Source organism: Muntiacus reevesi, chromosome X (genome assembly GCF_963930625.1).
Source record: "Muntiacus reevesi chromosome X, mMunRee1.1, whole genome shotgun sequence".
NCBI lineage: Eukaryota > Metazoa > Chordata > Mammalia > Artiodactyla > Cervidae > Muntiacus > Muntiacus reevesi.
The window spans coordinates 92368817-92392261 of record NC_089271.1 but is presented as its reverse complement, the minus strand read 5'-3'; the positions used below and the strand labels follow the sequence as shown (position 1 = coordinate 92392261).

General features: G+C 37.7%; 1 protein-coding gene across 1 annotated transcript in view; it reads left to right on the top strand.

Moving 5' to 3' along the window:
- The window catches only part of IL1RAPL2 (interleukin 1 receptor accessory protein like 2), a 607533-nt gene that overhangs the window by 562654 nt on the left and 21434 nt on the right, over positions 1 to 23445 (top strand). Inside the window, exon 8 of the mRNA XM_065916802.1 lies at positions 14679 to 14824. Within this exon, the coding sequence (XP_065772874.1) occupies positions 14679 to 14824 (146 nt within the window). The remainder of the gene's footprint in view (positions 1 to 14678; positions 14825 to 23445) is intronic.

Below are 23445 nucleotides of genomic sequence, written 5' to 3'. Positions count from 1 at the left end.
TGTATGTATTCTTTTTTTATCTGCGTTATTTCCTTAAAAATGACTATTGTGAGATTTATCTGTCTTGTTACATGTATCAGTAGTTCACTATTTTTATTGTTCAGTAGTATTCTGTTCTATGGATATAAACAGTTTGGTTATTCATTCACTTGTTGATGGACATTTGGGTTGTTTCCAGTTTGAGGTCTATTACAGATAAAGCTGCTCTGGACATACATGTTTGCATCTTTGTTTGCATATATATTTCCTTTATTCTTGGATAAATATCTAGACATAGAACTGATGACTTAGATAGTAGGTATACATTTAACTGTATTAGTTCTTTTTAAGCTTTTTTTTTAGAAAAACTTTTTTTAGAATAATTTTAGATTTACAGAAAAATTATAAAGATAGTGTCCTATTCTGTCTGGGTGCTATAAATTTCACAGATTGAGTGGGTTAAACAACATGTATTTATCATAGTTCTAGAGACTGGGAAGTCCAAAATCAAGGCACCAGCACATTCACTGGCTGATGATGGCCCACTTCTTAGTTGATAGATGGTCATTTTCATACTGTATTCTCACTGGTCTTCGCATGGCAAAAGAGGCCAGAGAGCTCTCTGGAGTGTCTTTTATAAGGGCACTAATCTTAATTCATTACAGTCTCTGTTGGCTCAGTGGTAAAGTATCCACCTGCCAACCAGGAGACACAGGTTCAATTCCTGGGTCAGGAAGATCCCCTGGAGAAGGAAATGACAACCCACTCCAGTATTCTTGCCTGGATAATCCCATGGACAGAGGAGCCATATGGGCTACAGTCCATGGGGTCTCATAAGAGTCAGACACAACTTGGCGACTAAACAATAACAACAAATCTCATTCATTAGAGCACCTTTCTCATGAACTAAGTACCTCCCCAGAGCCCCACCTTCTAGTACCATCCCATTACGGGGTTAGGATTTCAACAAATGAATTGGGGAAGGAAGAATAAACATTCAGTTTATAGCAGATCGTATAGAAAGTTTGTACATAACCCCAATACCCAGTTGTTCTTATTATTAACATCTTAAGTTACTGTGATATTTTTGTTAAAATTAAAGAACCAAAATTGATACATTATTATTAACTAAAGTTAATATTTCTTTCAAATGTCCTTATTTTTTACTTGTGCATGCTCAGTCACTCAGTCATGTCCAACTCTCTGCATCTTCATGGATTGTAGCCCGCCATGCTCCTCTGTCCATGGGATTTCCCAGGCAAGAATATTGGAGTGGGTTGCCATTTCCTTTTCTAAGAGATCTTCCTGACCCAGGGATTGAACCCACGTCTTCTGCATCTCCTGCATAGGCAGGTGGATTCTTTACCACTAAGCCACCTGGGCAGCCTTCTAACTATCCTTTTTTCTCCAGGATTATCTAACATTTTAAGAGTCTGCCAAACTATACTCGAACATGGTTATACCATTTCACAAAAGAAAAGTTAGGCAATGATGTTGCTCTAGCAGCAAATAACTAGAGTGGTGGGAGAGAAAGCACACATATGTGAAACAGTTTAATCCAGTCCTAGCCATTATATTAACTGCAAAATTAATCAACCAGGTATTAAGTGCTATAGGAAGTCAACCTTTCGGGACTTGCAAAACGTCATTGTTTATTTGATTCTGTTACATCCTCTTTTCCACCATCTGCAACCCTTCCTGTAACAAAGGGTACATACCTATATTTGCAGGGGAGGAAAGTAACATGAAATTTGTTTTGAAAATTTCACAATACCTTACTAGCTAACTAGAGAAATGCCAACAAAGAGGGAGGGAATCCTGGCCAAGAGAAACACACAGTTGGCCATTTTGTAATATTAATTATATGATCTATGATCTATTTGGGAGCTTGTGTGGGTGTGGGAATTCCTTCAGGCTATGGTCATTTATGCTAACACACAAGTTAATTACTAGACTCTGTCTTCTGGCTTCCAAAATCAATGTCCTTGAAAGAAGATTTTTATACCACATGGTGGATTGGAACAAATCTGGTAGCTTTATCAAACATAGTTGCTAATCATACCATTTGGTTCCACCAAGAAAAGATCTGAATTCTTTCATAGCCCACCTATATTCTCCAAAGGGAACAGTTCTGACAGCAGAATGCTGAAGATGTTAAGTAGAAGATTCCCCTCAAAAAAATTTCTGCAAGCAAAATCTCCTTCTGGATGCATGACTCTCCCTCAGGGTATTGTATTTGCTCCATATTTTAATTGAATCACAGCTCTTGTGTTGTGCACATAGTCTACCCACTAGATCTTAGAAGTGGGAATGTAAATAAATTGCTTTCAAGCAATTAACTATGGAGAAGCTGCCACCGAGGCACTGGATCTGGCAGGACTAACCACACTGCCTAGGTTCTCCATTGCCTGGGCAACAGCTTGAATTTGAAGTGTGTGTTGTACCCTTTTTATCTCTTAGTATTGCCCCAGAGCAGTAGAAGACTTTGAAGAAAAAAAAATCTACCTAAGGAAAAAGCTTAGATATTTATCAAAGGCTTGATGAAATAATGTTACTCAGACTATAGTCAGTACAACCTCTTTATTCAGCAGTTCCCTTGTAGTTTGACTAGGGTATTTGATCAAATCCTGACCAGGATTTTGGAGTTCTCACTGTTCTCTGGGTTACTCTGGCCACCATAGTTCCTTGTATCTCCTTACTTGCAACCTATTACCAGAGATTCAAGCTCCACTCTAGGCATACAGATTCCCCTTTATCTCCTGTTAGGCAGAAATTGGCATAGCCCTAACAAAGTCTATGATGTTGCTAAGAGACTGAGCCCTAAGAAAATTTGAACCTAAATGTAGTATCAAATCGCAAATGCCAGCCTATCAAACTACATTACAGCCTTTTCACAGACTCCAAAATATGTCATCTGTAGGGATGTTAAGGGAATTTTGCATGTGCAGTAGCATAAACTGCAATTGTGAAAATTTGGTTATTTTTATGTATCATTTTAAAGTCCTTGCAACAAACTGCTCTCTACAAGCTCCATGTCTATTTAGACAAATCAAATAATTATTTGGGTGAGAGTCAGTAGAAACTATCATTAGGAGAGGACTTCCTAATTTCTGTCCCTCTGTTTAAAGTTAATGGGAACAGATTGTGAAATAGGATAAGAAAGTTCATGAAAAGGAGTAGTCTTTGAGTATGAGCATTCTAGCAAGGCCATCCCAGTTCCACACCTTTACATAACTTCCTTTTAATTAATCTTACCAGAGACTTGAGAATTTAAAAAAAAAATGCGAGGTATATATTCCACAGTTCTAATAAAAAATGCCAGAGAAATTGAACTAATCCTATTAAACAAGAAATAATAGTCTTTAAGCTTCCCTGCAGGGTTGTGAATTGCATCTGATTGTCGATGGAGACTGCGTGAATTTCAGTACAATTGCTTTGCCCCAATGGAGAGTAATTTTCAATTAAAAATTTCACTTTACAAGTCTCCCTATCAATAGCTAATGTCTTTCCCCCAGGCAATACCATAAAACAAGCTTACCAAATCTTTTATAATTCTTGACCTGAAAAACATATTCAATTTATCTTAAGGTTTTTCAGACAAGATTGTTAAAATGCAAATAATATAATTTACTTTCACTTCCTAAAAGGTTATAAGTTGAATGTGGGCTTTGTTGGTAAGTTCTGTTTCTTTCACTTGTGCTTCTACCACTGTCCAGCCTTCTATTTCCATCCTTTTTTAACCTTAATGTATACATTTCTTGAGTGAGTCAAATACTCTTTAACAAAGGAGGGAATGTAATACAGGTATGAAAGGATTTTATTCTTAAAATAGGGTGAGTCTATGCTAAAGACACAAAATAATGTTAACACCTTATCAATTTAAACAAATAATATGGAGCTGTGAATATAATTTTTTGCCACACAGCACAAGGCAAAATGAAGGAGTCTGTTCTGACAACTTTCCATCATGCTTTTTCAGCTCCTTGAAACAGCTCCACCTGCTCTGGCTGCCCCAAAACTGAACTAAAAATGTCACAAAACAACCCCCAAACATGCACATCATCTCTTCTTTTCTCCCACTCTCAGTTCATCCCACTGGAAGAAGGATTATTGATTGATCACTTTGCCTTTGATTTAGATAAGTTTCAAACCTCATCACACCTATATGTAAGTATAGATTTTGTAAATCATGAGGAGGCTTCAGTGGAGGTAAACTTAATAAGCAGCATAGTTTTACCCAAAGGCAACCTTAATGGTCACTTATATGAAGAATGATTTTTGGAGGAGTGGTGACTCTACTATTCACAGCTTCACTCCTACAGTGGGTCTTAACCTTGACCTAGGCATAAAATATTTAAAACCTGCCTAAGACATATTTGTTCTCTCTCTTTGTTTACTAAATAGATTATAGATGCCTAGTCTCAATGTGTTATAAGCTGCTCTATACAAGAATCTATAATTAGTAAATAATAATAAAAATTCCTCCATGTTTTTATACTACACGGTATATTGCAAAAACATTTTTATATCCTAAATTACATTGAATTTTTATAGCATTTGAAATAAATCATATCAGTTTATTTTACACCTAAAATATCTGAAGTTTAGAGACTGAGAAAGAGCAGTTCTTGGGCAGTTGATTCACAGTTCCAGTGGAGCTAGAATGACTTTATAAGAACACAGCTAGCAAGAATCCTCAATTGCTCAGAATTATCTCTTGTAGTCCACATTTAGGATATAAAGAGCCAAAACCTGCTCGGGACTGAAAAGTAAAAATTAGTTTGGACTGAGAATAAGCAGTCCAGCTATTAATCAGGCTGGGAGGACAGACAGATAAAGCCAGCTGCAAAGTTAACAGAAAACAGTTTCTCCCAAGGTTGTGAAGCAGTTGTATAAGGCTGTAATGACCCCCACCTCTTTTGAGTGACTACTGCTTTCTTCTCAGTGATCCTCAGACCTGCTTTGCTATTGTTATATTTCTGGGAATACCCAATTAGTAGACCACCTCCACCTCATGACAATACACAATTCCTACTGAATCCTCCCCATCCCCACCCAACTGCCTCAGAAACTGCAATTAATTCAGAAATTATCCCTGCTTTTTTAGACCATTCTCAGTCTTTCGTGAGAACCTAAACATTACAACAGATGCTTTCTTCTTCCTTCAATCAAGAAACAATCCACAAGTCCTCTGGAGCATTCATACCACAGTGGATCCAATCAATAAATCTGTTTGTGTCAGCTAAAAATTTGATCCTGGTCTTTGACTAATAAGGCTTTAACAGGAAATTTTTTTTTAAAGCAAATGACACTATTTTGTTTATTTAATAGAGTTTTTAAAAAAACTATCTCCTATTAATGACATTCTCAATTATTCCTAGATAATTATTACTCATACTCAGAATAAAGACCCAGAGACTTGCAACATACCTAGTCATCAAAGGAGGATTCAACTTGGCTTAAGGGACTACATAAAATGAACAGACACTGGAACAGCACATACAATCAATATCAAAAACAAAAACAATTCAATTAAAAAAATGAACAGAAAACATGAATAGACATTTTTTAAAAGAGGAAATGCTGAAGGTCAACAGGCACATGAAGAGATGCTAAACATTAATCATCAGGGAAATGCAAAAACCACAATGAAAGATCACCTCACACCTGATAGAATGGCTCTCATCAAAAAGAACACAACAAATGTTAGTGAGGATGTGGAGGAAAAGGAACCCTAGTACATTGTTGGTGGGATTGTAAATTGGTGCAGCCATTGTGGAAAAATATGGAGGTTCCTCAAAAAACTAATAAGAGAACTACCCTATGATCCAAGAATTACAAGTGTTATTTTATTTTAGAGGAGTCAGTTCTCTTTCCTCTATTTCATGTGTGACTTAAAAAAATTCCAGTTTTATTGAGGTATGATTGATGGATAAAAGTTGTATATATTTAAGGTATACAATGTGGTGTTTTGGTACATGTATACATTGTGAAATGATTGCCACAATCAACTAATTAACATCCATCACTGCACGTTATCATGTGTGTATGTGTGGTGAAAACACTTGAGATTTACTCTCCTCTCAAAATTCAAGGATACAGTACAGTATTGTTGAATAGCCACCATGCTATATATTGCTGCTGCTGCTAAGTCGCTTCAGTCATGTCCGACTCTGTGTGACCCCATAGAGGGCAGCCCACTAGGCTCCCCCGTCCCTGGGATTCTCCAGGCAAGAACACTGGAGTGGGTTGCCATTAGGTACCCTGAAATGATTCATCTTATAATTGAAAGTTTGTACTCTTTGACCAGCATTTCCCCATTTCATCGACTGAGCAGCATCTCCCTATTTCTTCTACCCTCCAGCTCCTGATTCTTTAGATCACCATTCTGTTACTATTAATTTGGCTTCTCTAGAGTCCATATATAAGTAATATCATGCAATATTTTTCAGTATTTTTCATTCTCTGTCTGATTTATTTCACTTAGCATAATATTCTCCAAATTCCCCTATGTAGTCACAAATTGCAAGATTTTCTCTTTTTTGAGTCTGAATAATATTCCATTGTATATATAAACCACATATTCTTTTTCTGTTCACCTACTGATAAACATTAGTTTCCATATCTTGCCTAATATGAATAATGCTAAAATGAACATGAGAAGGCAAATATTTTTTTGAGATCTTTATTTCAATTCCTTTGCTATATATCCAGAAGTGAGATTGCTGAATCATATGGTAGTTCTACTCTAAATTTTTGGAAGAATCTGTACTGTTTTCCATAGTATTTGCACATTAGTTTATAGGGTTCCCTTTTCTCCACATTCTTGCCAGTATTTCTGGTGATATCCATTCTAACAGGTTTGAGATGACCACATTGTGATTTTGATTTGCATTTCCCTCATGATAGTGAATTTGAGCACCTTTTCATATATTTGTTGGATATTTATATGCCTTCTTTGGAGAAATGTCTGTTTAGGTCCTTAGTCCATTGTTTTCAAACAAGTTGTCTGTTTGTTTGTATGTTTTTCCATTTATTTTTATTAGTTGGAGACTAATTTCTTTACAATACTGTAGTGGTTTTTGCCATACATTGACATGAATCAGCCATGGATTTACATGTATTCCCCATCCCGATCCCCCCTCCCGCCTCCCTCCCCACCCCATCCCTCTGGGTCTTCCCAGTGCACCAGCCCCGAGCACTTGTCTCATGCATCCGACCTGGGCTGGTGATCTGTTTCACCCTTGATAATATACATGTTTCGATGCTGTTCTCTCAAAACATCCCACCCTCGCCTTCTCCCACAGAGTCCAAAAGTCTGTTCTGTACATCTGTGTCTCTTTTTCTGTTTTGCATATAGGGTTATCATTAGCATCTTTCTAAATTCTATATATATGTTTTAGTATACTGTATTTTTCTTTATCTTTCTGGCTTAATTCACTCTGTATAATGGGCTCCAGTTTCATCCATCTCATTAGAACTGATTCAAATGAATTCTTTTTAATGGCTGAGTAATATTCCATGGTGTATATGTACCACAGCTTCCTTATCCATTCATCTGCTGAGGGGCATCTAGGTTGCTTCCATATCCTGGCTATTATAAACAGTGCTGCAATGAATATTGGGGTGCACATTGTCTGTTTCTGCTTTATATTGAGTTATAAAAAGGTCTTTATATATTTTGGATATTAACCCTTTATAAATATATGGTTTGCAAACATTTTCTTCCATTCTCTAGGTTACATTTTCACTCTTATTTTATAGAGGTATAATTGATGTATACCATTATATTAGTTAAGCTCACATAGTTAACATAATAAGCTCTTTTTTTAAAACGTGGTGAGAATGTATAAGATCTAGTCTCAACAACACTATTCAACATAGTTTTGGATGTTTTAGCCACAGCGATCAGAGAAGAAAAAGAAATAAAAGGAATCCAGATTGGAAAAGAAGGAAAACTTTCACTGTTTGCAGATGACATGATCCCCTACATAGAAAACCCTAAAGACTCCACCAGAAAATTGCTAATCAATGAATATAGTAAAATTGCAGGATATAAAATTAGCACACAGAAATCCCTTGTATTCCTATACACCAACAATGAGAAAACAGAAAGAGAAATTAAGGAAACAGTCCCATTCACCATTGCAATGGAAAGAATAAAATACTTAGAAATATATCTGCCTAAAGAAAAAAAAAAGACCTAAACATAGAAAACTATAAAACACTGATGAAAGAAATGAAAGAGGACACAAATAGATGGAGAAATATACCACGTTCATGGATTGGAAGAATCAATATAGTGAAAATGAGTATGCTACCCAAAGCAATCTATAGATTCAATGCAATCCCTATCAAGCTACCAACAGTATTTTTCACAGAACTAGAACAAATAATTTCACAATTTGTATGGAAATACAAAAAACCTTGAAAAGCCAAAGCAATCTTGAGAAAGAAGAATGGAACTGGAGGAATCAACCTGCCTGACTTCAGGCTATACTACAAAGCTACAGTCATCAAGACAGTATGGTACTGTCACAAAGAGAGAAACATAGATCAATGGAACAAAATAGAAAGCCCAGAGATAAATACATGTACCTATAGACACCTTATCTTCGACAAAGGAGGCAAGACTATACAATGGAGAAAAGACAGCCTCTTTAACAAGTGTTGCTGGGAAAACTGGTCAACCACTTGCAAAAGAATGAAACTAGAACACTTTCTAACACCATACACAAAAATAAACTCAAAGTGGATTAAAGATCTAAACGTAAGACCAGAAATTATAAAACTCCTAGAGGAAAACATAGGCAAAACACTCTCTGACATAAACCACAGCAGGAACCTCTATGACCCACCTCCCAGAATATTGGAAATAAAAGCAAAAATAAACAAATGGGACCTAATTGAAATTAAAAGCTTCTGCACAGCCAAGGAAACTATAAGCAAGGTGAAAAGACAGCCTTCAGAATGGGAGAAAATAATAGCAAATGAAGCAATGGACAAAGAATTAATCTCAAAAATATACAAGCAGCTCTTGCAGCTCAATTCCAGAAAAATAAAAGACCCAATCAAAAATTGGGCAAAGAACTAAACAGACATTTCTCCAAAGAAGACATACAGATGGCTAACAAACACATGAAAAGATGCTCAACATCACTCATTATCAGAGAAATGTAAATCAAAACTACAATGAGGTATCACTACATGCCAGTAAGAAGCTGCTATCCAAAAGTCTACAAACGATAAACACTGGAGAGGGTGTGCAGAAAAGGGAACCCTCTTGCACTGTTGGTGGGAATGCAAACTAGTACAACCACTATGGAGATTCCTTAAAAAACTTGGAATATAACTGCCATATGACCCAGGAATCCCACTGCTGGGCATACACACTGAGGAAACCAGATCTGAAAGAGACACGTGTACCCCAATGTTCATCACATCACTGTTTATAATAGCCAGGACCTGGAAACAACCTAGATGTCCATCAGCAGATGAATGGATAAGAAAACTGTGGTACATATACACCATGGAATATTACTCAGCCTTTAAAAAGAATACATTTGAATCAATTCTAATGAGGTGGATGAAACAGGAGCCTATTATACAGAGTGAAGTAAGCCAGAAAGATAAACACCAGTACAGTATACTAATGCATATATATGGAATTTAGAAAGATGGTAACAATAACCCTGTATGCGAGACAGCAAAAGAGACACAGATGTATTGAACAGTCTTTTGGACTCTGTGAGAGAGGGTGAGGGTGGAATAATATGGGAGAATGGCATTGAAACATGTAAATTATCATATGTGAAATGAATTGCCAGTCCAGGTTTGATGCATGATACAGGATGCTCGGGGCTGGTGCACTGGGATGACCCAGAGGGATGGGATGGGGAGGGAGGGGAGAGGGGGGTTCAGGATGGGGAACACATGTACACCCATGGCAGATTCAAGTCAATGTATGGCAAAACCAATACAATATTGTCAAGTAAAATTAATTAATTAATTAAAAAATAAATAAATAAGCTCTTACCTATTAGATTAATTATGAATAGGAAAAGTAAGACATTTTACCTTTATTTACTCCTGTATTTCTTCCTTTCATTATGAAGATCCAAATTTGACCTGTATCATTTTCATTTTCTCTTAAGAATTTAACATTTTTTACAATGCAGGTCTACTGGCAACAAATTCCCTCACTTTTTATTTGTCTGAAGAAGTCTTTATTTCTTCTTCACATCTGAAGGAAAAAATGGATACAATATTTTAGGTTGGTTGTAAATTTCTTTCAACACTTTCAATATTCCACTCCACCCTGTTCTTGCTTATATAGTTTCTAAAGATGTGTTTCTTATTCTTATTCCTCTATAGGTAAGTTCCCCCCAACCCGAATCCTTTCAAGACTTTTCTGTCATTTTTCCCCACTTTTTAAAGTTAGAATATGATCCGTCAAGATGTAGCTTTTAAAATATTTACTCTGCTTGGTATTCTCTGAACTTTCCGCATCTGTGTTCTGGTATCTTTGGAAAATTCTCAGTTACTATTACTTCAAATATTTATATTGTTCCTTTCTCTTTCTTGTATTTTGGTAACATAGGTTATATGTATGTTATTCCTTTTGTAGTTATACATCAGGTGTTCAGTACTTTGTTCCTTTTTTGCCATGTTCTCTTCTGTTTGCATTTCAGATTAGGAGATTTCTGTTGACTGTCTTCAAGATCACTTATTCTTTCTTTGGCCACATCCAGTCTATTAAGGGCCCATGAAAGGCACTGTTTATTCCTATTACAGTGTCTTGTTTTCTAGCATTTCCTTTTGATTCCTCCTTAGAATTTCCATTTCTCAGGTTGTATTACCAATCTATTGTTTATATTGTTCACTTTTTCCATTTGAGAGTTTAACTTATTAATCATGGTTATTTTATGTTCTCATTGTGATCATTCTCTGCCATATCTGAGTATGGTTCTGATGGTTGTGTTGTCTTTTCAAAACTTTTTCTTTTTAACATGTCTTATTTTTTGTTTGAAAACCAGATGTAATGTATCAGATAAAAGGAAATGAAGTAAACATGTCTTTAGAGTAAGATTTTATGTTTATGTGGCTAGGAGTTAAGCTGTGTTTACTGTTTTCTGTAGTTGTAGGTGTAAAAGGCTAAAATTTCCTATAATGTACTTGTTTACAACTCCACTGTTTCTTTCAGTTCTCCTAGAGACTGCTTCTGAAACAGGGTCTGAGCCTGGCCATTCTTTCATCTGAAAGCCCTTGACTGGTATGGTGGTAAATATATTCTGTAACACTATGATAAAGTCTTAGTCTTTCCATCAGCCCGTGCCTTCAGGCTCTGACCTTTACAAGTGTTTCTCAGCTTTCCTCCTTTTCTTAGATGAAACAGGAAGGCTTGAGGAGGCTGGAGCTAGATATTTCTCTTTCCTCCAGTTTCGGTAAAACTCGAGTAATTTAGGCTTTGCTAAAGAAGTTTCCCTTGAGGGCATGCCTTTGTTAAGAAGAAAGAGTGCTGTAGGCTCATTTCAAGATAGGTGCCTTTCCCTCCTCCCTTGCCCAAAGCATAAAGGAACAGGTCTCTGATCTTTAGCCTGAAACCCTGGACAGGCTCTTGGAAGCAAAGCTCATGAAAGTATGAGGCACCCCTAAGATTAGATCTCATGGGGTTTTTTTAACTTTCAAGCTAGTCCATACTAGTCCTTCAGTGACTCATCAATAATTGTTTTAATTCATATTGGTTCCTGCTCCTGGTTTTCTGCTCCCAGTGCACTGTGATTCTCAGTATTTGCCTCACTATCTCAAATTCTCGGAGCAGGAGTTTGCCCTATGACCTCAGTTCTCTGATGGATCTAAGAAGAGTTGTTGGCTTTGATTTTGTTCACTTTTTTCTTGTTGTAAGGGTGAGAGTGAAAACTTTCAAACTTTTTTAGCATGACTTTTTAAATAATAGGTCTTAACAATAAAACTTCTAAAAGTAGTGATTTCTGTCACCTGAATTTAGTATTTTTTTTTTATTTTGTCAGTATTCACTATTGCCTATAACTTGCCTTCAATATTAATCCTTGGAGTGAGATACTTCTGAAGTTACTTGAAGTATATCCCAAAATCCCCTCATTTGTATCCCCCATTCCAAAACCAGTCCCTTCAGTGTCAAACATTCTGCAAAAACCTGTTTCTGTCTTCTCTCCTAGAAAATGCTTCCTTCTTTTGTTTAGGCAGAGTCTTCTCAAGCCATCTCCAGCTACTTTAGTAAATAATAGTCTGTTGTTGTTGTTGTTGTTTTTTAATTCCATTGTAAGCATGACTATATCACCCTGTTTTACCTCATTCCTCCTATAATTTTTTCAGCTATGTAGATTTTGTCCCCTTGTTTAAATGTTAATGCTTACTGGGAGCAGGCACCTGGTCTTTTAATGCTTACATTTCTCTAATACCAATATCTATCCCAGAGCTAGACACTTAGAGAAATGACAAAGAATCATTGATAGATTGTTATAAATCAATATTTGTTAGGAAATTGTGACTGCTCTGCAGAGTGATTTATAGACATAAACACCAACTTGATCTTTAATTCCAAAAAAGCAAGTCCCCTCTATATTTTCAAGAGCTGATAATTAAGACACCTCATATATATTAATAGATGGATGAAGGATCATTTTTCAAATCCTCTCTCCAGATTCTTTCTGCAGCCTGTGAAGAGCTGTTTTTGGAAACTGCATTAGAAATGAAGAGGGAAAGGCTTGGTCTGGCAGGACAAGATCAGCTTTCTGCCTCATGCCTGGCAAAGGCTGTGGCTGCCCTACACGTGAAGCTTTAAATCAAATTTAATTTGTGGTGCTTAAGCAGCTTCTGGCATTAAAGGGGGTTATTCCATTGTGGGTCACACAGAACTAAAAAATTGCATATAGTGCGATTTGCACACAGCAGGGAGAAAATGGAGTAAAATTCAACATAAACTGTGAAGACAGTAAATTCCCATTTTTCCTTGTTTAGGTTTATGTTGGGATAGGAGAAAGAGAGGAAAACTGCAAGTTTAGCCAGGAAGAAAAAAAATTAATAGACTACCAGCAAAATACAATTAAGAAAATTCTTATACTAAGGAGTTTTACTCAAGTTATAAATGCCAGTATTATAAACTCTCTGATATGTATATTATTGGAAGGTAACAGAAATAAGGTTAATTTTTAAAACGTGTATTGGGGATATAATCTGTGTTTAGGATTTCAGTATGGGGGAGTCTCAGATTCCAAGAACTCTCTTCCACCAACCCAATTTTAAGCTTTCCCTTCTCTCAGAGGGGATCCAGAAGAGATTCATCTAAGCCAAATTTAAGTATCAATATGTATAAATACAAATATATTTGGAGGAGCCAAAATTTAAACAGTTACCCTTTGGATAATGAAATGTTGGTATTTAATGACATTCATTTGCACTCACATCTGCTATTTAATCTTAAAATCACTTTAAACCATTTTACCCCCACAACAAAGTTAAGGAGGGTAGGTATTTTTCCCAACTTAAAGATGAGTTATATTAAGGTGTCATTGAGTTAATTACTTTGTAAGAATCCAGCTTGAGCTTGTAAGTGGGAGGCCCATATTTATAACCCAGTTTTCTGAGTACAGTTGTCTTTTCCAACTTTATGCTAAATGCTGGTAAAGCAGAATGTTCTTCACTGCCTTCATAACCAGGTATCCAAAAAGGAGATGAGAATTTCCCTCTTGCAAATTCATGTATTTAACAACCTCACCCCAGACCTTAATGGCAGGCTTTCCACTATTTAGATTCACAATTTGCTCTTTCTTTGGTCAAAAGCAGGAGATAGAAAGTAAAAGTCAGCAGGGTACCCAGTTTCACCTCACCCAGGAGGCAGCTGGTCACTGGTGAGAATATAGCTCTCCAAAGAAACAAGAGACGCACCCCTCAGGAAAGTTTCCTGGCAACTCAGCTCCTCCGTGAAGAACAACTGTTACTGGCCATTCAAGACCTGCAACCTCACTTGAGAAAGCAAAAGACAGGACTATGAAAAAATACACATAAGGCGGTTTCTCTTGTGAGGGTAGGAGGGTGCAGAGGGAAGGAGAAAGACAAATGACGAGCAATGTTGTGGAGGGGGTGGGAAGGAGGGCCATAGTAGTACATTGGAGAATTAGGGGTATATGCCTGCATTGGACAAAAGGCAGGAGAAAGTAGAGAACAGGCTTCTTACTGATATTTGGGGATAGAGTGCCACTAACCACCCTTAGTTTATTTCTCATAAAGCAATCCCTTTCAAGGCTTTTGAAAAGCCTTTTTAACTGTCTTACCCCCTGTTGTCAAAACTCTAACACAAACCCTACATTTTCCCCCTTCATGTTGTGATGCAAAAATCCAGTTTGTTTTCATAAGCTCAGCTTAGAATATGGAGCCCAATGTCTACTCCTGTTTGCTACACAAATCATACTGGCTTCATTTATCAAAGCCTAGTAGCATGTTAATGTTTCTTTTTGCTGAGTGAATTCCTCACTTTTTTTTTCTTTCCCATCTGATCTTCACATTAAAAGTCACTTTTTGTTTCTTTTTGAAGTTTTTGCACATACACCCATCAGCCTACTGGAGACCTTAGTGAGCTACATAACTATCTTCAGTCTTTGCATGACTGGGCTCTCCCCAAATCAAACCGATTTAGCCAAGAGTACTTTCCTTTATTTCAGGCTCCTCAAAGAGCATCTTGGAGAAAAAGAAGTTGAGTTGGCACTCATCTTTGATTCAGTGGTGGAGGCTGACCTGGCGAATTATACCTGCCATGTGGAAAACCGAAATGGACGAAAACATGCCAGTGTTCTGCTGCGTAAAAAGGGTATTTATTTTTATAACTGTTACTATAGTTTGTTTAGCTATGTAGTAACTATTGAAGTTAGGTATGTTTCCTGGCCTGATTTTATTATCTAGTATAAATTTCTATTAATCATTTTTTTATTTTTAAGGAAAAATCTCTCTTTTGTTGTGGATATTAGCATAAAATGCCTATGATCTTCATATCATTAGAAAATGGACAGATGACATGAAATATTGTTAAACTGTGTTAAATCCAGTGAGATTGCTGGGCCATATGGTAGTTTTATTCCTATTTTTTAAAGGAATCTACATACTGTTCTCCATAGTAGTTGTATCAGTTTGCATTCCCACCAACAGTGTAGGAGGGACTCTGTGACAACCTGGAGGGATGAGGTGGGGAAGGAGGTGGGAGGCAGGTTCAGGATGGAGGGAACAAATGTATACCTATGGCCGATTCATACTCATGTATGGTAAAAACCATCACAATATTGTAAAGTAATTTCCCTCCAATTAAAATAAATAAAAATTTTTAAAAATCCAGTGAGATGAAAAAATACCTTGGTTATAAGTATTACGTAAGATTTGATGGGTATTGATATTTAAATTTTTCTCTATAGTTCACCTTCATCTTATATTGCTTAAATGAAATACTAGCGATTTTACTATTGGATAAGAAACAGTCACTTTTTAAATTCCCTGACTAGAATATAAATAGAAATAAGGACTAGTATCATATAATATTTTACCATTGTTATAATGAAGATTATGAACAATATTTCATGATATGACCTGGTGTTCAAGACCTTCATCAGGTGCATATATTTTTAAATAGTTTGGCCTTTATGTAGATCACTCTCAGAGATAATTCCATATGGGGTGGAAATTGCACATAATGGTCAAAGAAAAGAAACTATAAATATACAAATAGAGAAAAGTAGATATAGGAATAACAATTCCGGCAGCTGGAGCAGCTTCCGAGATTGGCTCTTATCCTGCCACGACTCCTGATTACTGCAAAAGACTAAATACTTTCTGTATATGTGCATCTGGAAAAGGTTTTGTAAATGTAACTGAACAAATGTTCTCAATCAGTGTTCTCGTCTAGGCTATAGAGCAATAGAACAGATTCAATCAGCAAGGTCACTAGTTGTACCTTGTAGCCAAGATGGAATTTCTATTTTCCCGCCAGCTCTAATACTTGACCTTGCCCAGCAGCTCTAGGAGAAGCAGGGAAATGTCATTAGTCTGAGAATAATGCTTTTATCTCTCTAGCACCATTTCTGACTCTGCTAGACATGATTTTGTTTTAAAATAATGGAGTGTTTAAGTGTAGAGGAGTCTAACATGGACAGTGAAATGAGACCGTGCTTCAGGAGATCCCAGTGCAGCCACTGACTTAGCTACCTGCCTTAGTAGGACTAACTTGTCTGATTAGACAGCCTAAACCTTACTTTCCTCATCTATAAAATAGGGGTAATAATACCTACCTTGCAGAGTCACTTTGAGGTTCAAATAATAATGATATGATATGAAGTATATCATGCTCAAAGTGTTATTAAATGGAGCTTGTATGCACTTAGCAGCCACTTGTCCACCTACATGAAAGGCAGGCATTGATCATGTCCAGATAACCTTGTTGCAAGGATAGTTTTGTTCCTGTCCATCTCAGTCTCATTTTAGGCTTAGAGATCCTCCAAGCCAGACTTGACTGCACCTAAGTATCCTCAGTAACTTGGGCAGTGTCTCACCACTAATAGGCACTTAGAACCCCTTCTGGTTAATGAAAGAATAATGTTCTCTTTTATTATTGAGGAGCATGTATAGCAAGCATTGTGTTAGGTATTAGGAAATAGACATCATTAAGTCTGCATGGGGTTTATAGTCTGCAGGGCAGTGAGGGCACAAAGAAAGACAAACCTTACTCATGAAACAAAAAATTGCACAAAATATATAAAGTGTTATAATTAAAAACGTGCTCAGAGGAAAAAATAATGAGGGGGGTCTTATCATATAGTCAGTCAGTAGAGGTAGAAATAGCCTTGAGTTTTAAAATTAACCCATTTTCCTTTGATAAGTAAAGTAACCACTAGCAACCCTTCACTTCTAATAATCTGACACTAGAAACCAAGGTACACTGTAAAACTGCTGCCTCCCACGGCTTCTACAAGGAAATGTGTCTAAATCATGAATAACTGAGAATATTAGTTTCCATCTTTCTAAACATTAGAGTTCCCCAGGCTTCAGGTCCCCTCTTCTCAGTCCCTAGATGAGTTCATTCCATCTCCAACTCAGTTTTGCTCATGATTTATTTGCTGCCGCCTCCCAAATTTATGTCTTTAGCTTAGACTTCTTGCCTAAACTCCAGAGTTGTATTCCTAACTGCCTATTCCACAACATTTCAAAAACTCCACTAGCAAACATATCTAGTAGGCATATCAAGCTTCACTTGTCCCACTCAGGATTCCTGATTTCTCCTCCCTATAAACTTGATCCTCCAGTTGCCTTTTCCATCTCCATCACCATCCTTCCAGTTGCTCAGGCCAAATATCCTTGGAGTCATCCTTGACTTTTTCCTTACTCACACATGCTATATCTAGTCTAGCAGGAAATTCGATGGCTATACCTTTACAACACATCAACACTGAGCACTTTCCCCACCTTTATTGTTACCATCTAAGTCTGAGCCACCAGCATCAATTACCTGGCTCACTGCATTTTCCCCCTAACTGGTCTCCCTGCTTGTCCCTTGTTCCCTTACAGTCTAATCTCAACACAGCATTTGGATTTATCCTTTAAATACTCAGGTCAAATCATATCATTTCTCTAGTCAGAACCATCCAATTACAGAACCTTCAGTTCCCTGGTGACTCAGTTGGTAAAGAATCTGCCTGCAATGCAAGAGATGCGGGTTTGATCCATGGGTCTGGAAGATCCCCTGGAGAAGAGGGTGGCTACCCACTCCAGTATTCTTGCCTGGGAAATCCCAAGGAAAGAGGAGCCTGGCGGGCCATAGTCCATAGTATCACAAGAGTCGGACCTGACGTAGCAATTAACCACACCACCACCACACTGTTACACTTAGAATGAAACCCCAAATCTTTGCCATGTCCTCCAAGACATTTCTGATCTCATTTTCTACCACAGTCTGCCTTAAACTTTGCATACACTAGCCTCCTTTCTATTTCTCATGCTCACCAAGCATGGTCCTGGTTCCTGATCTTTGCACTTGCTACTTCCTCTGCCTGGAACACTCTTTCCCCAGCAGTTCCAATGACTCACTACCTCTTTTCTTACAGATCTCTGTTTAAATACTACCTACTCAATAGGCCTTTCCCTGGTCACTCTTTATAAGATAGTACTACCCAATCTATTTCTTTAAAATGTTCTTTTAGCTTTATTGAGTTAAAAAAATGAAAGTGTTAGTCATTCAGTCATGTCCGACTCTTTGTGACCCCATGTACTGCAGCCCACCAAGTTCCTCTGTCCATGGAATTATCCAGGCAAGAATACTGGAGTGGGTAGCCATTCCCTTTTCCAAGGGATCTTCCTGACCCTGGGATCGAACCCAGGTCTCTCGCATTGCAGGCAGGTTCTTTACTGTCTGAGCCATCAGGTAAAACTGACAAACAAAATTGTAAGATATTTTAAGTGTACAGCATGATGATTTGTAAGTTGTGAAATGACTCCCCCCATTGAGTTAATTAACAATCACCTCACACATCTATCTTTTATTTCTGTGTGTGTCAGAACATTTAATTTCTACCTTCCTGGCAAATTTCAATGATAAAATCCAGTGTTATCCATTATTGTCACCATTTTATACCTTAGCTCCTCCAACCATATTCACCTACCTGAAATCTGTGCCCTTTTACTAATCTCACCCTATTTTCTCCCCTATCCTCCATCCCCTGACAAGCACAAGCAGAAAAGCACTTTTCTGTTTCTATGACTTCAACTTAAAAATAATTCCACATATAAGTGATATCATACACTATATTTAGCTTTCTCTGTCTGTCTTATTTCACTTACCATAATGCCCTCCAGGTTCAACCGTGTTGTAGCAAATGACAAGAATCTCTTTCTTTATTAAGGCTGAATAATATTCTGTTGTGTGCTATGCTTAGTCACTCAGTCATGTCTGACTCTTTGTGACCCCAAGAACTATAGCCCACCAGGCTCCTCTGTTCATGGGGATTCTCCAGGCAAGAATACTGGAATGGGTTGCCATGCCCTCCTCCAGGGGATCTTCCCAACCCAGAGAGCAAACACAGGTCTCCCGCATTGCAGGTGGATTCTTTAGTATCTGAGCCCCTCGGGGAAGCCTATTCTGTTGTGTACATATGCCAAATTTTCTAGATCTATTCATCCATTGATGGACTACCTATCACATTCTTTTCCCTCTCACTTGGCTCTATTTCTGTTTACTCTATTTACTACCATCTGATATCATATTCCATATTGGTTTTCTACTTGTCTCCCCCAACACCCAACACACACACACACACACATTAGAATGTAAACTCACACACACACATTAGAATGTAAACTTCATAAAAACAGGGACTTTTCCCTGCTTTACTCATTGCTGTATCCCAAGTACGTAGAATATAGTAAGTGCTCAAAGGCATTTTTTGGGTGAAAATGGTCCTCCTAGATGACTAGAGCAGTTAGGTGGAGGATAGATGATAAGGACTGGTAAAGAGAGGATTTCCCTGAGATCTGGACTTGACTGGTATCTATTCTGGGTTATCTGAATGCATTTCTCTTTTCAAAACATTAAATTTCCAGATTGGGGGATAAAAACACAAAGACCTCAATAGCCAGGCAGATGTGGCAATTAAAAGAAAAGGAAGGCTGGATATTAAACATAGGCTACAGAAAGCATGCTGTGCTTTAAAGGGCAGTCATTACTCTTTCATAGAAGATTATTGTCATGCTTCCTGAAAAGTGAACCTGTGGATATGAGAGCTTCAAAGTTTCCAAGTGAAGCTGAAAGACTGAATATACAATATTTTGATTTTTAAGTATTAGTATCGACTTTTGGGGAAACATACAGACCAAAAAACCTTTTTTTCTGGCCCATGGTATACCAGTTTGTACTCTCTGTTTTACGTAGCAGTTGAATTTTTTCACTGTGCTTCACAAAAGGATGCAGTTCATCTTCCCTTATTCCATTTTACTTGGGAGCTCTCAATAGTATGGTAGATGTTCAGAAAAGAACAAGAAGCCCTATGGCCCTGATCTAGCATATTAAATCAGACTGAACTCTAGTTCATCTTGCAAAATTTCAGTTATTTCCTTTAAAGTTGAACCTTTCAGGCTTTATCACAACATAGCCTGGCATTAGTAGCCACAGTGTTTCCATTTGGAATATGAGTATGGCTCCTTTTATGGAAAAATAACTTCCTAATGATACAATCAAATATCTAAATGCCCTAAGTGATCATTATAGAGAAGAAACATTTCATAAATCTTTTCACAAAGGGAAAGGACCTTTTGTAAAGTGACAACTCATGTCTAATATATACAGTTAACAGTGTCAGCCTTTCTCAAAGCAAGATGCCCCTTACCTATGTATTCATCTTCTACCTGCATTTACTAACCTACCACTTCCTCGCTCTCCAATAAACTATTTGCCAGTAAGTACAATGAACATTTTAGTAAGAAATTCATTCTAAGTTATTTGAGTAGCCAATATTCTGAACTTAGTGCTAGGAAAATTCTGATGATTATATTTTCTCTGGGTGTGCTCCCTTTACCATAGACACATATCAATGAATCTCTCTTTCTCTTCATTCCTAGTGCTACTGCCTTACCCTGAATCCCCAACCTGTATAGGAAACCCTCATGTGGGATCTCCTAACCTGCTTCCCAAATTATGAGCAAGCTCAGAACATTTCAAGCCCCTTGACTTCAACTGCTGTTAGTCCCATCTTATGTTGTCTGATCTTCGCATTCAAAGTGAAGAACTGGTTGGGTTCAAACTAAGAAGGTTACAAAGAACTACACTTGTACTTTGGGTGCCTAGAAAAAGTTACAGTCACATATATATTTCCTGTTCTGGCTATCTCTATCCTTGTGAAGTCTATACATGACACAGTTCAAATAAAATGACTTTCACCTTCTCAGTCAGGAAATGTCCCTGGAAGTATAGATCCTGCTGAGATGGAAAATGGCAGTTGAAAACAGGAGACAAGAGAAAAGTCAGGTGTCATCTGGTTGATGGCAATTCTGCCCTCTGATTATAGGATACATGTTTCCCTTTTAATGTGATTGCCTTGGCTGAATCAAAGAATACTAGCTGAATCTCAGGATCTAGATCCACAGTTTTCAATGTAAACAGTCATCATTAGGTAATATCTTTCAAAGACATTTTTATAAAATGAACCCCAAAACCACAAAGGGATTTTTCACACCACAACTTTCTTCCATAAGTTTACTGCTGAAAAAGGTGTCTACTACTTGGGAACACAAATTGTTCCTGCTGCTGAAGTTTTCCATCCACCTAATAGTAACTCTACTCTGTAAATAACACAGAAATTGCTGGGGGAAAATCCCATTAAGTGACTTTGAAAACAGTTCAAAGCTGTTCTGACCAGAGAGACACTGAGGGAGAGAGACAGAGTTCATAAAAAATTACAACATTAAATGAACATTTTACAACAGGAAAAACATGTTGAACCAAGGCAATCAATAATCTAAGATCAAAGAGAATTCAGTTTTCAGAGTAAACCAAAGAAATTCATATTGCTCTTTCAATTTAACACTAGCTATTAAAATGCATAATTGATGTAACATGCTAAGAAAACAAGTGAAGTTTATGATATTGCAGCCCCACAGAGGTTTCATAAGCAAGCTTGCCTTATCACCCACATAGAGGCAGGCAGTGGTTCCTAGGGAGTCACTTTCTATATGGAAGACAGGAGGCAGAGCTAATATGACATAGGATTGATTTTTATCTGAAGTTTTGTGACTTAAGTTTCCAAATGACCACCTCTTACAGCAGGCAGGATAGAGACAGATTCCAATTTCCTGTCCCTGCTCATATGAGGCCCTTCATAATTCTACTTATTAACATATTTTGTCTCTCAAAGCAGCTTCACTGACTTTTTCCCCCCATCCTCCCCCTCTTCCTACTCAAAAAGTATAACATCATATTTCTTACATTTCTTCTTAGTGACTCTCCTGACTGGCTATGTTGTCTCTGGCCATTACCATCTCCTCTCTTACTCCACCTCCTTTGAAATACCAAATTCTCTATCTCCCCATGAAACCTAAAACCTTTACTCATATGCTGGACTCCAAGGAGCAATATGTGAACCATGAAATTCCAGCTGTTCAAGATGATTTAGAAAAGGCAGAGGAACCAGAGATCAAATTGCCAACATCCACTGGATCATCAAAAAAGCAAGAGAGTTCCAGAAAAACATCTATTTCTGCTTTATTTACTATGCCAAAGCCTTTGACTGTATGGATCACAATAAACTGTGGAAATTCTGAAAGAGATGGGAATAACAAACCAACTGACCTGCCTCCTGAGAAATCTGTGTGCAGGTCAGGAAGCAACAGTTAGAACTGGACATGGAACAACAGACTGGTTCCAAATAGGAAAAGGAGTATGTCAAGGCTGTATGTTGTCACCCTGCTTATTTAACTTCTATGCAGAGTACATCCTGAGAAACGCTGGGCTGGATGAAGCACAAGCTGGAATCAAGATTGCCAGGAGAAATATCAATAACCTCAGATATGCAGATGACACCACCCTTATGGCAGAAAGTGAACAGGAACTAAAGAGCCTCTTGATGAAAGTGAAAGAGGAGACTGAAAACGTTGGCTTAAAGTTCAACATTCAGAAAACTAAGATCATGGCATCTGGTCCCATCACCTCATCGCAAAAAGATGGGGAAACAGTGGAAATAGTGGCTGACTTTATTTTTCTGGGCTCCAAAATCACTGCAGATGGTGACTGCAGCCATGAAGTTAAAAAATGCTTACTCCTTGGAAGGAAAGTTATGACCAACCTAGACAGCATATTAAAAAGCAGAGCTATTACTTTGTCAACAAAGGTCCATCTAGTCAAGGCTATGGTTTTTCCAGTAGTCATGTATGGATATGAGAGTTGGACTATAAAGAAAGCTGAGCACCGAAAAACGGATGCTTTTGAACTGTGGTGTTGGAGAAGACTCTTGAGAGCCCCTTGGACTGCAAGGAGATCCAACCAATCCATCCTAAAGGAGATCAGTCCTGGGTGTTCATTGGAAGGACTGATATTGAAGCTGAAACTCCAATACTTTGGCCACCTGATGCAAAGAGCTGACTCATTGGAAAAGACCCTGATGCTGGGAGGGATTGGGGGCAGGAGGAGAAGGGGATGACAGATGGTTGGATGGTATCAGCAACTCAGTGGAGATGAGTTTGAGTAGATTCCGGGAGTTGGTGATATATAGGGAGGCCTGGAGTGCTGTGGTCCATGGGGTCGCAAAGAGTCAGACACGACTGAGCAACTGAACTGAACTGAACTGAAGGAGCTCCTTGTTTCTTTCTGGTATAGCTACATAATTCTTCAATGCCCTTCAATAACCTGCCTGAGATCTGCTAAGTCCTAGCATTCTGCCTGGCAATTGTAGTTTAGCTTCTTTCCTC